This window comes from Pieris brassicae, chromosome 9 (genome assembly GCF_905147105.1).
Source record: "Pieris brassicae chromosome 9, ilPieBrab1.1, whole genome shotgun sequence".
In the NCBI taxonomy this organism is placed as follows: Eukaryota; Metazoa; Arthropoda; class Insecta; order Lepidoptera; family Pieridae; genus Pieris; species Pieris brassicae.
In genome coordinates, this window is record NC_059673.1 from 12411511 (window position 1) to 12430276 (window position 18766).

An 18766-nucleotide genomic window follows, 5' to 3' on the forward strand; every position below is an offset into this window, starting at 1 on the left:
TAAAACAAAAACATATTATTTTAAATATACATACAACGAATTTGTACGTCTATGTGAAGTTTAAAAAAATATTTGTTGTGGTTTCATATTATATTAATACATATATCTATAATTAGAAACATTGTTTATAGCTAGAACCATATATTTACAGAGTGACCATATATCCATAGAGAAAGAAAAAGACAAAACATACATTGTTTCTTTAATAATAGTGATAATACTTCTAAAACTAGGTTGTGAATCTAATTTTTCGTGTGTACGTAGGGACACAAACGTACTCTCAGTTCCATAGAGTGCGCAACGCGACAGCAGTATTACGATAGCATATAGGCAGCGGCACGTAAGTCTAGCGCTGGCCGATACGTGGAAGGGATTGCTGCGCATGTGTACTGTCGCGCACGCAATACATTATATGCCACTTTGATTAATGATTACCTAAATAACGATATTAAGCTGAACGAAATGTGAAGGATAGCTGCTGCGCATGATTACTGTCGCGCATGTAAGTAATATTACCTACCTATAAGATATAATAAGACACTAAAAAAGTGTCTGTACATAAACGTATTTCCAAAAAAGACCTAAGATATTTTAACAAGTTTATGGGATGTAGAAAAATAAAAACATTATCTTTTAATTTGTAATCTTTTATCAATCTGAATCAGAGAACGGTATCACGCCTTCAATGGTCTCGCGACAAGGCCTTTTGTTTATTGAGGGCCCGGGCTCAGGACTGCTTCGTTCGTCGGCACTAGCGTCATCTTCATTGCTATCCTCGGAACTATCTCCATCGACATGAATAATGAATTGTTCTGTTACCAAATCCACGACATGATCACTCTTTGCATATTGCTCTTCTATATCCTTCACCTTTTTACACAACTTTTGCCAATCCCATGTACCCATTAGTAAAACCATTTCTTGTATTAGGTCTATACATTTACTGACACTCCATTTTATATTTTTCCTGCCTACATATTGTTTAATATCCGACCATGCCATTTCAATCGGATTTAGGTCGGGATGGTATGGTGGTAGTCTCAGTACCTGATGACCTCGTTCAGCTAGGATTCGATCAATCGAAAATGTTTTAAATTTATCTTTGTTGATCTTTATTAAATTGTATAACTGAGGTTTCAAATGTGTTTCCTCGTACTGTATACCTTTTTCAGTGAGCCAGGCCTGCATGTCAGCTTTTTTAGAATTAGAGGTTGGTGCGCGATCCCACTGCTTATTATGATAGGACGCGTTGTCGACTACCAAGACGGAACTGGATTGTAGGTTGGGCATTAATTGGGTTCGGAGCCATTTTTCGTAGTTTTTAAAATTCATATTGTCGTGGTAGTCGCCTGATTTGGTACCAGCTTTAAAATTCAGCAACACATTAGGAATAAACCCAGTATCAGACCTTGCGTGGACAATGACAACTCGCTGTCCTTTCGAAATAGGTTTCTTAAGCCCTTTAGTAGTACCGTCGGTCCAGGCTTTTGAAGAAGAGTGTGAAATATTCGATACGTTGCAAACGTATATTAGAAGTCTCAATCAGCACTTTCCGGTTGATTTCGGTGTTTTTCCACCGAAATCCCAAACTCTTAACTATTCGCCGAAGACTTCGTTCTGAACCTTTGAAATTTATGTCATCTTCTAGCTGCTTTTTAAGCTTTCCGATGGTAGGAAGTTCATTATTTGTCTTGTCAAAGTTATGAATGGTTCTCTTAATTACTCCTTGGTCGAAGTTATAGATATTTGTGACCGGTTTTGTTCTGGAACGTTTTTTGCCAGGTGTTCTGAACACTGTGATCAAATCAGAACTTTTGGCTTGATTGGAGATATTTCTTACCGTTGCAATTAACGTTTTTGTTGACTCTGCTGTCCTTTTTTGGATTTTACTGCGCTGATTATACTATTAAATTTTATGTTTCCTGCCTTAATGATTTCGGCAGTTTGTTTTATCTGGCTCAAATTTACAATGTTGCTGACTGACTAACTGACAATGAATGACTGAACAAAGTATTTGTAGCTTCGTCAATCTCACTTTGGATTTGTTTCAAAGAATCCATTATTTCGTTAGATTCCCTTTTTAAAAAACAATTCACGTCATAAACCATTTTCCTGGGTTGTCTTTTCAAAACAGTATTTGTTCTAGGCATATTCACTTTAAAGTCACAAACAAACTTAAAAACAAATAACAAACAACAAAACACTAACAAAACGTAACAACAGTAACAATAATATTAATGACGCGACTGTACACGGGATGTGCGCGGGGCGTAGTATCGGTGAGGGGGACGGAATGCGACTGGAGAGCCAATCGACGCTACGCGCGCCCGCTCTTCATTCCGCTAGCCCCCCTCAGGTACCTTATTTTTTACTTCTGCGCAATAACGGTCAGCGCTAGAGTTTCGTGCTGCTACTTGTAACTGATTTTAAGCACTTATCTGAGGTATGGAAATGTTCAAACTTTGCCTACTTCCGTTATATAAATTTAAGTAGCATTTTTTTAACTTTTGTTCTCATGGTAAATATTTAAAGCAACAAACATGCCTCAGGCAGAGTCCAATAGTATTTTAATTATAAAATAGAAATTAATGAAATAAAATATAAATAAATGTAGAAGTTAAAATTTTAGGTAAGTTTAGTAAGTAAAATATTCATTGAAACGTCTTTTGCAAGTAATATTTTCTGCTTCAAACGTTTTTTACTAATTATTTAACCCAAATTTACTTACTATCTACCTCTCTACGTAGGTTATCAGTAGTCTCAACTTTACGATCGCAACGCAGTGTAAACGACATCTTCTGGTGTTTTCTCATCTATCAAGTTAAAGAATTACATACAACTTACATCCATAGACTGGACTTGACTTTACTAGCTATTTTATCTGTGAAGCCTGTAGCTGTCATGGTCAGCAGTCTGTAGTAGACAGACTACAACAGTTAATATTCACCCAAGGGACAATTTGACAAAATTTTATTTGAGATGACATTAAAAAAATAACAAAAATAAACAAACAATGATATCACTTTTTCGGTGATAAATAGATATATTATCACTATCTATATACGGTCATCATTCAATAATTCAAAACTAGCTGTGTACATATCTCGTCTTAGGTTTAAAGATTTTTTATATAGTTCAGATAAAATATTTTTTGCTAAAAGGTAAGTTATTTTATATATTTTTCATAACTTACTTAAATTTCACTTTATTACTTCATTTTGTAGGTGTATGAAATTAGACATATGCAATAAAATGTTTAATCTCGAGATATGAAATTACTCTTTAATGACGTTAGATATTTTTATTAACATAAACGCAATTTTGAATCAGGGTTATAAAAGTAAAAAAAAAAACCATTTTAAAACAGGAATAAGTTTCACTGGATGTAACAATGTGGGATTGCTATGTCTGACAAGACAAGACAAGAAGGTTATCAGCCTTTTATACTTCCAAAGACTTCTTCTTGTATGTTGATATTAAAAGTCTGTCTGTATATCAAATAAAATAGGTCACAATTTACTTAAATATCTATTATATACCTTGGCAGGTAAGAATATTTCTGGCGTTGTCTAATTAACACTTGTAATACATATCATATTATTAAAGTAAACTATATTTTATGACCTATTAAGTTTTTAGTTGCAATAGTTTATGTCCTCTAGTTGTGTGTGGCTTTTTTATCTCGATGAAAATGAAACAAACTATTTCATGATAAGATTTTATACCCAGAAACAATGTAATCAGAAAACAAATAGATATGTGTTGCCATATGTTAATGCTATATATATATCTATATAAGCATCTGCTTTTTAGTTAAGATAGGATTATCTACTGAATGATTGGAGATTATGCAATATTTTATATACATTATAATAACATATCTAATATGAAAATTCAGAATATTTAGGCTTTTTATTACACATTTTTTGCACTAAAAGAAGTTGTGAGTAAGCTAAATATTACTTTGTACTTATATTATGAATACTTTATACTCATGACACCTGGGATTATGGAAAATAAAACCACTTTGTGCAAAATCAGGCGTCTTTACTATAATGGCTGTAATTTTCGTGTTGAAAAATGTTTCTATTTTAAAGACATTTTGGATTTGTCTAATATCTGTTTATTTAATATTAATAAATAAATGTATGAAGTTAATTAAATTTTAGTTAAAACCTATGTAGAACTCGGCCTACCTACAATTTTCTTTAGGAAGCTGCTGTCGCTATTACTAAGGCAGTGCAGCTGTAGTGCGTCGTCTATTTTGCTCCTGTGTCCTGAAATAAATGACTGTAGCAGTACCCACTAACGCCATAAATAATCACGTGTCGAAGTGTGAGCTATTCTCATTTGCATATTTAAATTCGTTTGGCGTTAGCTGGACCTGCGATTGAGCCTCATGTAGAAATTTAAAATTAAATTTGATTCAATTTTTATTTTATTTTTACGCGTCAAATAATAGTTTTGCACTACAGCGACAGCCACCCAGTCGCGTTGTTAATATTATAATTTAGGCGCTATAACGAACACCACCTCAGCTTTAAATATGTTAGGATTACGCAATCGTTGTTTTAGAATAGAAACCTTGAATCTGACATTGCCCGAACCACGAAGTAGTGAGATTTTTTATTAAAGTCTGTACATGATTGCCCCGTCATTATCATTAAGAAACTTCGACCAAAGGTACCTTTTCGGTTTCGAGAGTTCAAGGATATATGACATGCTTTGTTAAATTATTAGTTTGAATAGTGTCGTATTGTAGACCGGTCCCATACATTTGGTAAGAAATATTTACTATATAAATTTGGAAACTAAATTTCAATTTCATGAGCTTTTATCACAAATTTGTTTGAATGAATCGTTAGCAATTTCGTATGTTTGTTCTGAACACACCCCCACCACCATTTTTAATATTTTAGTCTTTTGAAATATTGTTCCAACCAGGTCATGCAAACTAGTTTGCAGCAAGTTCTTTTGTTCAGTTTTTTTCATGTTATTTAATAAGCCATCCGTTCAAACTTTATATATGTGAGGGAGATCCATAGACCCTGCATCATGAGCACACCCCACAGACACAACGTTACGTTACAACGCCGAATTATTTAATGAATTTTTAGTAAATGTTTGAACCTTTTTGTGTATATAATGTATTCTATCTTTGGTTATATCTTTAGTTTAATTGTTTTTTTATGTTAGCTGTATGTTTAAAATAATTAATACTTCATGCCTACATATATTAATTATAATACAGGTATTAATGAAAGAAAATGTGAAGTTGTGAAATTACATCTAAGCGTAGAACAAAAGGGAATTTCACAATTAAGATAAAATGTAGTAATAAAAAAGATATTTTCAGCCTTGGCCTTCATTTAAGTGTATTAAATGTTCTGTTTATGCCATAGTTTCACAACGTATGTGGATAATTATACATATTTTATCATTCATTGTTCGCATGTTATGCAAATAATGGGCGCTTGTATTCCTTAAACAAACGCTTATACCAAGAGATAAACTGCACACGTATTACACACATCTTAATACCTAAAAGTTACATTGAGTTGCGTGTAGTAGGTAATTAACAACAATAAGTACACAATTAAAAAGACTTCGTTCTATATGTTTTTTCGCGATCGACAGGTAAAGTGAACTGATAAAAATACTATTACGTACTTAATTACGCACGCTAATATGTGTGATAATGGTATTTGTTCTGAGAGATATGAAATGTTATAATAATCGATAAATTTATGTGTAATATATTTCAGGATGCTTGTCCGAGTATCACTTCGCTGCTTGAAGCTAGCAGATACACTTACTTTTGGCAAAGCAGGTCGATTCAGCACAATGGCTTCGATGGAACGGAACCACAATTTCTTCTTTCGACAGGTATTTATAAAAGGAACATTTTATTAATTATAAGGTTTTTAATTTCAAAGAGACGAAATGGAATGAACAAGAATATTCAATTGGGGGTAACTAATAAATATTAAATTTACGCAGTAAATTAATATTACTTTTTATTACATTTAAATTATTGCCTTTTGAAACTAAATAAGATTATTGAAATTTTATACATAAAACTTTCTTCATTATAAGTGATCCATTGCGTGCTTATTTATGGAGTACATCTCGGTACTATATCTAGAGCATTTTATAGTTAAGGCATAATATAAGCGAAAGCTTTGAATTGCCTGAATATAAATAAAAATGTGATATTTTTAAATATTTAAACACATTAAGAAATTCTATTTGTTAGATTAATATTGAATAAATTATATATCAACCAACAACATTTAAAGTTTTTACAAATATGTATGTATATTCTACAATAATGCACAAATATTTGGTACGTGATAATGATCTATTATTTAACAACTCTTTATAATTTTCTTGAAGGCCATTGATTTCATGGCCATTAGTTTATTATTTATTTCAAACTGGGACTGAACATAATAAATTATTTCCTAGGATACTTTTGTTGTAATATAACCGACTATAACAATCGTTGTAGTACTAAAACTAATCAGTTTTGTATTTTTCTGTTTTATTTAGCTTTTTGTATTAAAAGTTTTTAATCATTGTTACTTGTATTAGTTGGAAACCTTGTCGAATACCTTGTCTTCAGAAAATGAATTATGTTGTTTTTAGAAACCAATAATAGACAGTCCATTGTTATGATTTGATTAGTAAAACCAGAACATCATCTTAGGAGAATTTACTTTTTTGCAAATTATATATTTTGAGTGTTTAAACCTAAAACGAATAGTCATCCTCAAAGATCGTGTTACGTCTGTTAACGTGTTTTTAATAGATTTGCTTCGGTTGTGTCATCTTGCGGTTCTATGTCGTGATTGGATCTCTATATAGGTAGAGCTTTATTGTATTTGTCATAGACCAAATATGAATTTAAGATAAGTTCCTATATTGAATTAAGATTTTTCAACAAGCAAATAGATAAAACGCTTGTTTCAATCGAGATTTTTATCGAATCAGGATTAAAACTAGAAGAATTATTATAAATACACGTGGCAATACTTCTTTTATTCTCTCTTCTCCTCTCCTTAGCGCCAGTTTCCGTTCTTTCTGTTCAACTTTACTTGGTCGATCTAGCGTGCCAGTCGGCCCAATGCTTTTTACTCTATCATCTACAGTAGTGTATAGTAGCAGTATAGTAGTAGCAAGATATTTCAATAATAAAAATTAGCAGGATGTTATTATTCTCTTGATTAGTCATTTCATGAATTATGTTATAAATATGCACTGTCATGTAGGCTTGGCCCTTATCAAGAAATAAAACGATAAAAAAATATTTGATACCCATATTACTTCTTATAAAAATCTAATATATGTCGTACATGTCATATAGTCAACCATTACTAAATTTATAATTTATTTTCCACCTTCGGTGGGTGGTTAGGGCCGTACAGTCAATACTCACGTACGTTGCTATTTCTATGACAATTGTGTGACAAACATACACAATATGGTGATTAGCTATTCTCTCTATATTAGTGTATTTTAGCCTCTTAATCCTATACGTTTTTGACATACCAGAGTGAGTCCTATATCTCGTGTCTGAATTTTACCCTTTATATAGGAAGGCTAAGGTCGTCAACTGCACCGAACGTCTATATAATCTTTTTTATCGTATTGTTTTCATCATTATGACAAGTTTATCTAACGAACGGTTGGTCTTGTATTGATTATAATGTGCAATCTTTTATTTTATCGCAGATGCAAAGGTTTATTTTCAAGGTCATTGAGGTTAAGATCTCACATCAAATGCAATGAAAAAAAAACATCGACTTCTGTAGGTATTAGATATCTTTGTCTTGTCTTGGCTGAATATTTGTCAGGGGATTTAATAAATAACAAAAGTTTTTCATTGGTAAATACGTGTAAGCTACCCGTAATATTACATGATGCAATAAGTGGATGGAATGACTCACTTAGTAAATAATATTAATTAATACCGGTATTGGTCTTGGCTTCGGATTTCAGGCAAATAAGTCAGGTTTTTTGATCGATTTATGGGTCACGATGTTTCCTTCACCGTACCCTAGCTGGTACGGTATTAAAAGCGTACATATAAAAGTTAGGTTAGTGATCTGTAAGCTTGATCTCAGGGTTAATAGCACGTTCAGTACTCCTCGGCAAAAATAGTCCATAAAAATATCTTTACTAGACTCTACTTTGTAATCTTTGAATACGCAATACATTGGCTTGTTAGGAGGTATTACTTGCGATGTACGAATATTTGCAGGAATATTTCAATCCCTCATTTATTTATTTATTTACAGCCCATGCATGGCCAAATTTTAACTAAAAATAACATAAAATAAAATACAATTAAACTATTTACAAAATTGGCAGTAAACCTCCTGCTATCCTCTAATCTTTTCCAAGCACATTTTTAAATCACAGTATATTACCCCCATACGCTTCACAAATAGGTTGCTCTCCGGGGAAGAGTTGAGAAACTAGCATTCGTAATTAAGCTTAAACGAATATATGTAAAGGTTAGGTTGATGATTTATAGCCGCTAATATTGTCAAACATAATTTATGACATCTTGCTTACTGGTGTTTTAAAAGGCGTATGTTCGAATCATGTCCGTGCAGTAAATAGTTTTTTTTAACAGTTTTTCAAAGGAAAACATCGTGGTGAAACAGGCATGTCTTAGGTGTGTCGTTAAAAATATTTACTATAGATATAGATAATTTTGATATTGATTTGGGTGTGATTCATATTAAACTTTTGATGTCGTAAGTTGATTAATTTTATTTTATAATAATTTCAGCTCTTCGACCTTGAAAGCAGTACCTACACATACCTTCTAGGTGACACCACCAATAAAGAGGCAGTGCTTATTGATCCTGTATATGAACATGCTGAGAGAGACGCCAATCTTATCAAGGAATTGGGATTCAAACTTGTCTATGCCAGTAAGTATATCGCAAATAATCCTTTGTACAACCTCTGCTTTTTGCCTATATCTTCTAGTATAAGCTATTATGAAATTGATTTTTGCGATGTCATTTCCGATTATGATATCATCAAGATGTACGTAATAACAAATTATATAACACCTGTCAAATTGCTCATACTTAAGTAATTAATCAATATGTTTTATCTGTCTTTGATTATTCTACAATCCTTGTTGCCAACTCTTGCAACAATTGTCGATTATCGTTTTTAAATCTTTTTTTATTTATGATCGTATCGTTAAACAAATAGTTCTAATCAAACGATTGCGTGATAATAAATTATTGTATAAAAAAAAACTTTTGCAGTGTTTATTAGGGCGCGTACTTTTATAATTGGATTAAAACATTATGTTTCATATTTACACGTTTCTTTGTAGAATTCTCATGGGTTGTCTGATTGTCGCAACAACGTATGTATATAAAAATGTGCGTGTGTTTGTAATGAAACACCTCCCTAAACTGGAGTGATTTTAATGATTTTGTTTGTATGACATAAGAACATTTGTCAAGTCTGCTAGTTTCGTATAAAGATTGACTAGGTCGACATCAAGAAAAACACTTTTTGAACGGATTAAAGCTATGTATTATTATTAAAACGTGTAGTTATTTACATAATTCTATTTTTTTTTCCGACGTTTCGCGTACTTTTCACTGTGCGTGGTCACGGTGACTGAAGCCGAAAGGTGTTAAATGTCAAAAGTATCACAGCTGCAGAGAAAATTTAGAATTATGTAAATAACTATAAGTTTGAATAATAATACATAGCTTTAACCCGTTCAAAAAGTTTTATTATTAATGCGTAAAAGCTATTTTAACAAAAGACAATACTAGGTCGACATCGCTATTTATCTCTGACGTTTTTAAGTTAATTAAAATAACTAATAAAATAAAAAAAATATATCAAACACGGAGTGACTGACTCGAAAGTTATAGTTATGTTTCTCTATTATTAGGATAAATAGCGCTCAAATATACACTCTGGAATTGCTAAAAAGATTTTAATTTAAACAACAATATTTTAGTTCTATGGATTACTTATATTGTGTATTTTGTTTGAAGTCAGTTAAGATGTACATTTTGTATTTAAACGCCGCAAACTTTTGTTTTGTTAATATTATTTTATTTAGCCTACCTTTTTAGTAGCTACCAACATATGGAACATTGCTATCTTACCCAATAGAGACGGTTCTCGCTCTTAATTACAGAAAAAGAAACTCCTTTTTAGGTTTTTCCGTGCAAATTTTCTCTCCATAAAGTCCTTCCTCAGTGATCAAGAGATAAATAAAATAACTCGATTCGGTACAGCATTCTCCATATATGAAAATCTTTCAGTGAACACACACATGCACGCTGATCACATAACTGGTACCGGCAAGCTCAAATCTCTCCTCCCCGGGACTAAAAGTGTGATTGGCAAGGGATCTGGTGCCCTAGCAGATATCTATTTGAAGGATGGTGATGTAGTTCGCTTCGGTAGTCATCAGCTGTGGGCCGCAGCCACACCTGGACACACAAATGGCTGTTTCACATACATTAGCCATGAACAGGTAATTTTTATTTTAAAAATTTTGCAAGAATTTTAGAATTATCAAGGCTTGGAGTGTGGTCTAATATAAAGAATAAATGAAAAATAGTAGTTTTGCTTTGGTACTTTACAAGAGAAACCAACTGACTAGAACCTATGCATTTAGGGTAGTAGTAAAGACACTTTTTAAATATATTAAAAAAAGGCGGAACTCAGCACAGATTAACGATCAAACGTTGACTGAAATGTCACTCAACGTTGACGTTTATGACGTTTAGACTTAATGTCTAACTCTTGTTCAATAAAATTATATTTTTGGTTTAGCACGGTCATGAAAGTTTTTAAAGGCGGCCGGTCTTGCGAGTCTTCTGGTAATTCGTATCCATGGGCAGCGGTATCACTTAACCTCGTTAGCCTCGTGCCCTGTTACATATTTAAAAAAATGTAGTGAGAGATTAATTAAAAGAGGTATTATTTTTTTGTGTAAAATGAAATTATCATTTTCTGAAATAACTTTGTAATCGGACCATGTGAGATAATAGATAAGCGTAAAAAATTTTATCGATAAAGTTATCATTATCACAATAATTATGTAAATAATGACGTTTTAAAATATTGCATAATATTTATTACATAGAAATATGTCTATTTCTAAACTATATGTATAAAATTATTAAGCAATTTATAATTCAGTTGGTTATGAAAGCTGGGATATGTATTTTTTTACTTATAAGGGTTCCCAAATCTTACACATTATAATGCTTTTTTTCTATTTCATGGTTCTTGTCTTGAGAATTGCAAAATTTCGGAATCTATTATTTATATTGATATATTTGAAAAATATTTTAGTCGTAGGGTTTTTTATTATTTTTTATTATAATCGTTGATTTTTGGGTGAGCATATAAGCGTATCAAAAATAATACATAGAAGGATAAAGACACAAGGAAGATTTGCTATTTGATACCATCCGTATCACCTCGACGTCTGTCGTTTCAAAACTGAGCGTTTTCTAAGGCAGTTTTTGTCGCGCACCACCACTGCTAGCTGCCCGCTGAAGCATTTCCGAACCCATTCGACCTCAAGAAAAGAGCGTACCAATTCTTGAAAGGCCGGCAACGCACTTGTGAGCCTTCTGGCAATGTGAGTGTCCATGGGCGGCGGTATCGCTTAACATCAGGTGAACCTCTTGCCCGTTTGCCTCCTATTACATAAAAAAAAACTTCGTCCCTTGCATCTATAAATTTGTCGTATTTTATTATTTGTCGATTAGGTATAGGATTCCCAGCTCTTCAAACTCAAACTAACTTCATTCATATAGGTGAACAAGTACACTTATGAACGTCAGAAAAGAAGTTAAATTAATTGTAAATTTACATTTACTACCAGTTCGCAAGTCAAGGGCGTAGCGGACAAGAAGAACTGGAAAGAAACTCCACGTCCACTTCTATAACAAACTTAATACTTAATGTCTGTGTGGGTAATATGTATGTTACAGATGTCGTTTTAACTCTGTATAAAGGGTTTTATTTAGTCTCGAAATGATTTCTGTACTACGTCTTTTGAACTAGGCTTGGACGACTTTTTATCAAATATTTTCAAATTTTCAGTGTATGGCCTTCACCGGTGACGCACTCCTGATCCGCGGTTGCGGCCGAACGGATTTCCAAGAAGGCAGTTCAGAAACCCTCTATAAGTCGGTGCATGACAGAATATTCACATTGCCCGATCATTTCACATTATACCCGGCGCACGATTACAAAGGACTCACGTCAACAACTGTTGGTGAGGAGAAGAAATACAACCCACGGCTGACGAAGCCGATAGAAGAGTTTGTTAAAATCATGGATAGCCTTAATTTGCCGTACCCAAAGAAAATTGGTAAGATCTTTGATTTAATTTCGAGATATATTGAATTTAACTAATATATTTATTTAAAGTATTTTTCGGTAAAGATTTCGAATTTGGAATAAAATGATTTGGTTTTTCTCTTCTTTAGAATAGTTGTTTTCTTTATTTATCGAAATGTGTAAAACAATTTTCTTCTAAAATTATTTTAAAATAAAGAAACAGTTGGTGAATTGGAGAGTGACGTCACCGTTCTCAAGGCCTCCAACGCAGTGTCAGATCATAAAAGCTCACCAAAGACTAGAGCTTATTATTTGTGTTGTTTTCCTTAGAGTAGTAAGTAATTTTTTTTTGTAATTAGCAAGTGTCGTATAATATTGAAAAGGTATATATTATGTAAACATTGTATTTGTTATTTTTAAAGCATACTGACAGTATACAGACACAGATTATATACAACTATTCATGACATAGAAAAAAAGTTCTCATAGCCGCGCAAAACGGGCCGCAAGCGCAAAGTTAACGAAACTCCGTCGCGGAGTGCAATATCTGTAATTTGTATTATTTCATACGTTAATTTATTTTATTTGTTATATTCTAAAACTCGGTTACAGAAGAACACGACCAACAAATTTCTTCAATTCAATATCTATATTAATAGTTGCGGTGCAGAGAAATGGAACGACCATTTCGACCGTCATAACAAGCCAATCAGAGTTCGTCTACTCAAAGGAATGCTCTGATTGGTCCATGCGTTATTCGTATAATTCCTTGATTTTCTATTCACTTTCAATGACTAAGATTATCATTGTTTTTAGTTTTTGAAACATACACAAGGAAACAAGGTGTAATATGTCAGAGCTTGAGAACGTTGACGTCACAACCGCGCCAAAATAGCACCTGTGTCACCCTTAATATTTTTAATATTATTGAATATGTTGAAACATAATAATTTTCTTAAGGCTAATAATATGTATGTCACCTAACTTTAACGATAGAGAAGTTGGACGATGATAAATAAGTAATCACTGATGAGCTTCGTATTGTGTGAATAAAAACATTTTACAATATCACTCGCTAGATGGCACTGTTTACAATAACTAATGTAATCTTATTTCTTTTACAGATGAATCAATACCTGCAAACAAAGTCTGTGGTGTTTTCTAAAGAGATAATATATACAATATAAAGATTAACTTATACGAATCCTAAAAACTATTCGGATATTTATCTTGTAAAGTAGAAATCGTGATCAATGCTGTGAAAATGTAGTTTAACTACTTTAAAATGTTTAATAGTTTACTAGATTTTTACGTTTATTTTATATTGTTCATTGCATAGAAGCTCAAATTAGCCATAAGTGTAATAACAAAACAATATTATTTAATTATTTTTTTATAGAAATACTTATCAATAATGTATGTTTCAATAAATATATTCAGTTAATGTTGTATTATTAAAATTAATTCCAAAATCTATATTGCATTTCATAACATTAATTTAAAAAAGAACTATTCATACTTATGTGGTCGCGTTGAGTGACGGGTCGTGTAATTCCCTCAAATATGGTTTTGTAAAATGATGTCTGAAATTGGACTGCGAGGTTTCCGTTCAGTTTTATACCGGACCGTATGCTTTCTGCTTTGTGGTTTCTATGTTTGCCATAGTCATTTTGTATGATGATTTGGTATTTTGAAAGAGTACACAGTTTTTTTACTGTCTTCTTTGCGTGCGTCTAACTTAACACATCGGGACGTGGAATAAGTGATACCTGTATCTTATATTCCATAATAAATATTTTGTATTTTGTACTACATGGCTTCTTATGGTCGCATGTCATCCCTGAGGTCTGAGTGTCTAGTGCGATATGTGTCTGACAGATGGCTGATCACGTTCATTCACATTCCTATTAAAGAAAAATCATCGCATGCAATCTGAGGCCACTGGATTATTATTATCAGTTATTACTAATATAATAATCGTTACTTTTATTTATCTGTTTAGTGACTAAAGAGAAAAAGAACCCTTTATTTATAACTAATTCAGTCTTATTGCTTTTTTAAAATGTTTCTTGTCAAACGGTGTTTACGCTGTAATGTAGACGGTGGGTACTTAAGTTAAAACCTACACCGTCGCCTAGATGGCGCTTTTTTAAATTAATTTTGTTACAGTTGTATTTATACACTATTTAAATTTGAATTCGAGTACATAATACATTATGTGTAACTTGAAGTGGATTTTTTTGTGCAGTAAGAGAGTTGTAGATTGAAGGAATTTAGGAGGAAAAATAATAAGACGATACGAAAAAAAGAAATATATTATAACAACGCTAACATTAAGTCGTACAAGAGATTTCCCCGACAATTTACGCAAAAGAAACTGCATTAAATAACGTATAAATAATAAATGATAAAAGTAAATAACAACTGTAACTACGGTCATATTATAAATGAAAGAAGTTGCAACGTATTTTCACTTCAATTTTTGTATAATTAATGATATGTACTCGTAAATAAAATTGTTAATTTTCCTCTTGAATATAAATCTTATGAATTCATGTGTCTGTCTCTTTATACTGTCGCTTCGTTTCATTGATTGTCAAACTTCAATTATTTTAGATTTTATCAATATTAAAGATTGATATTAAACTTTAAAATTCAAATAGAAATAAAAATTAATCTAAAGAAAATTCTAATACTACATTTAAATACTGACAAATATTTTGCCTAATTAATAATATTTATTATAAAAAACATTTTTAATCATTGTTGTTTCTGTAAAAATTACTAATTACATTCGTCTCGTTATCCTGAAACCAAAGTGTTTGATCGTTTCACTTCTGTGTCACGTGTGAATTAGCACACATGTCTTTTTTATAGAACAGGGGGCAAACGGGCACGAGCCTTACCTCATGTTATGTTGTCATACTGATGTTAAGTAATATTGCCACTCAATGCCTATAATGCATTGCATTGCGTGTGTGTGCGCGTGCGTGTGTGTGTATGCGTGCGTGTGGGTGTGTTACTGAGTAACAGTTATTAAATCTTCTGTTTCATCATAACTCAACGTATTCAGCCAATTAGTATCCGTTTTTTTACTATCATATTAGATAGTGGGTAAATGTTAATTTTTTCATTTAATAGTTCTCGCAAGTGCGTTGCTGACCTTTTTGAGAATTCTAACCTACGCTGTTTTATTAAAGGAAACACACTGAAATTGCTCTTCCAGCATTCACATTTAACTAACGGAAGAATAACACTACTTATCTCATTGTTTTTGTATTTAAACAGTCAAAATGGTCAAGAAAAATCTCCTCTTTATCACGTTGAAATATTACATAAGTTTCTTAAAAACAAAATCGAGATGTAACTTAGAATTAAGTTTTAACTTATTCTAAAGCCACTGAACAAACTTTGAGGGCTGAGAAACCTAATGTAGTTTTGATATTGTTTCCTCACTGTTTTAAGCTATCACAGCATGCATCTTAACCATGGCTCACAGGCCACCTCTTTCTAAGAATTTATTACACTTATTAAAAGAACTTCTGATCCTACCTGTAAGGCTCCGTTTGTTACCTTAGGCCTCGTGGTGTAAGCATCCTGTACTAATTTATATATTCACAGATTTTTTGTTGGGGTACATTTGTAGGGCTTAGGAATCCGTAGGGTTGTTAGGTTCGTAGTTCTAACACTTTCATATATTTAGCTATCTACTATAACTTAACATACACTATAGTTTACTACACAGATTCTTCTAACACTTATTACATATTTAATTAAATACGCATCTCACAGTTCACTGACTGTAAATAATAAGTGTAACAACTAGATTTAGTTAAAGTAATTAAAAACTAAATTAACGTTTTTTTTATTATCCTAAAAACCTGAAACCTCACGTCAAACTACATGACAATATTGAAGAGTGCCTATTCAGTTCACGTTGAATACAATTGGTTTATACGATCGAAACCATTTGAATAAATTAAAAAATATTCTTTTTTAGCATTCTTATTATTGTTTAAACATTATAAATAAACTAAGACTCCGAAAACATTAAAAATCACTAAAGAGTTTAACTAACAAATTCCATTAACTTACAAATTTAAAAGTTCATGACAAAAACGAAACGAAAATATTAATAAGTTATGTAAGAATTACAGTCCAAATAATCGCATAGAAAATTTAAATTAACTTAAGTAGGTATGGTTCCAGACCCCTTTGGATTGTCTTGTTTTCCATATAAAAATAATCATTTGATAGATTTCTTACGGAGGATAGAAAACTAGCCTCCGTAAGAAATCTCTCAAATACTATTCTACTATTTTACAAATAATATAAATTTATGCGAGTTATGTAAACATTAGCTAAGTTGCATATATTTTAGTTAATAATTAGGAGAAATCATCGCAGACTTGAAGCCAATATGAACCCTTTAGTCTTTACCGCACCCATAAATTGTAATTTAACATTTTCGTTTCCGATAACGTCCAATAACATAAGTGTCATTTAGATATATGATCACTTAGAAAAGCCAAGTTAGTTTTTGTTTGTCGCACTCCCACTACCCCTAATTTTATGTTAGTTATAGTGTTAGCGCATATTTTAAACCTCATCTATTTATAGCCTATAGTTTTATTTAACATATCTGACCATATCCATACAACAGCCACCAAACTTAATTCGCGGACGCATGTAATGTATGTAAACAAATATCAAAGTAGTATGTTGAAAGAAAAAACGCTTTTATATGATGTTATTGGACGACTACCATTCAAATACTTAAATATAAGGTCCTAAAATCCATTTTGATTTGAACGTAGTTAAAGCTAGTGATGTATTATGGTTATCGCGTTCAGGGTGAGCTTGACATTTGCCAATGCCATACCCTTAGGGAGGGGAACTCAATGCCAACGATAAAGTACAAGGGTGAGTTATTAATGAGGTTTTATTTGAGAGTAAAGAAAATACCTCCTTATTTTACAATACGCAAATTGCCTTAACGTATTTGATTTTTATTACATAATTGGGTTGATTTAAACTATACTAATGTGTATTTTTTGAAAATTTTGATTTCTTACATATGGGGTGAGAAGGGCATGGTCTTGGTTGGAGGCGCTGGAAGAGTAAGGTCAGCCCTGCCCAGAAAATGCCAAATATACATCTGCTGTATTATGTAGAACACACAAACACAAACACTAGTGTAAGCAGAACCACATCTTAGACGTCCATTCTGGACCTGCTGCAGTCACGCAGACACGTGGCCACTACCTGAGCTGTGAATTCTGGTCTAGTACAGTCGTATATCAGGATAATGTGACGTGTAGCTACTTATCTAAGGTGTTGGGAGTAGACAGGTGAGTGGTGAGATAGCCTTTGCTTTTGCAGAGAAACGGTTTGTCCCAGCCAGACCGCAGGTTGTCGGGGGCCCAACTAATGAGTCAGCCATTCACCGTCTCGTCACTTGTGTCCCCTGGATTGGCTCCAATCTGCCCGTTGGAGACTGGGTGAAAAGGAGCTCTAGAGGCTCACAACTATCCGAAGTATGAACTTAAATCGTCATCACCTTGAGGCTAGCCTAATAGAATGTGTCTGTTGGCATTTTAATCACTGCAAAAGTGGTAAAGAAATAGATGCGTCTCATCTATTTACCATAGATAGATAGCATTAGAAAGAAATACTATTAAAAGTAATATGGGGTTGTCGGCATTTGGTATTGCGTCGATATAGCCATGAGGCGTCGATTGTGGGATGTCTGGTGATCGTGACGTCACTCGCCTCATGCAATGGCCTTATAGTAAAGCAGGGAGTGTAGCTTCATATTACTTTAGGTTAACGCAGTTCTGTTACCATAGAAAAAGAGTTTATAACACAGTGTTAGGAAATTATTGTTTAAAAAAATACATGGATTACTGAAGTTAGAATTGGCGAAAAAAATGGTAAAAAGTTCCTCCGACTACACCGAAGGTCGGTTAACCACTGACTGGCCAAAGGCTTAGGTCAAAAAGTTGTATATAACCTTAGCGGTTGGAATATCTTGTTAACGCGATTCAGGATAGAACGTCATCTTGATAGTAGCAGCAGATTAAAAGTATCTCGACAATCTTTAACGTAAGTAATTAAGATTGTTGGCTATCTAATTATAAATATAAATACATTTACATCAGTCATAAACATTGAGCAACTGTACCTGGAATAAATGGGATAGCGGGGAATGATCTGAACATGGTGGCTAGAATGAGAGACAAGTGGACGAATTTGCAGGAGGCGTTCACTCCTTCGGAAGCGTTTTCAATGTTAATAATGACATGGACTTAATGTAATCCCGATTTTGTAGTACTCGAATACAGGCTTTTTTTATATCTATTATATCACCACTACTAGTAATTTTTCGTTTCCAGCTTTCTGTCAG

The 18766-nt window shown here is 32.6% G+C and overlaps 1 protein-coding gene across 1 annotated transcript; it reads left to right on the top strand.

The window, feature by feature from the left end:
* Positions 1 to 3004: 3004 nt before the first annotated feature.
* On the top strand, positions 3005 to 13739 carry LOC123714575 (persulfide dioxygenase ETHE1, mitochondrial). Its single transcript, XM_045668894.1, has 6 exons — positions 3005 to 3161; positions 5766 to 5886; positions 8801 to 8945; positions 10320 to 10534; positions 12121 to 12391; positions 13485 to 13739. The coding sequence occupies exons 2-6, from the start codon at positions 5767 to 5769 to the stop codon at positions 13523 to 13525; spliced, it is 792 nt and encodes a 263-aa protein (XP_045524850.1). The 5' UTR covers positions 3005 to 3161; position 5766; the 3' UTR covers positions 13526 to 13739.
* Positions 13740 to 18766: the final 5027 nt, after the last annotated feature.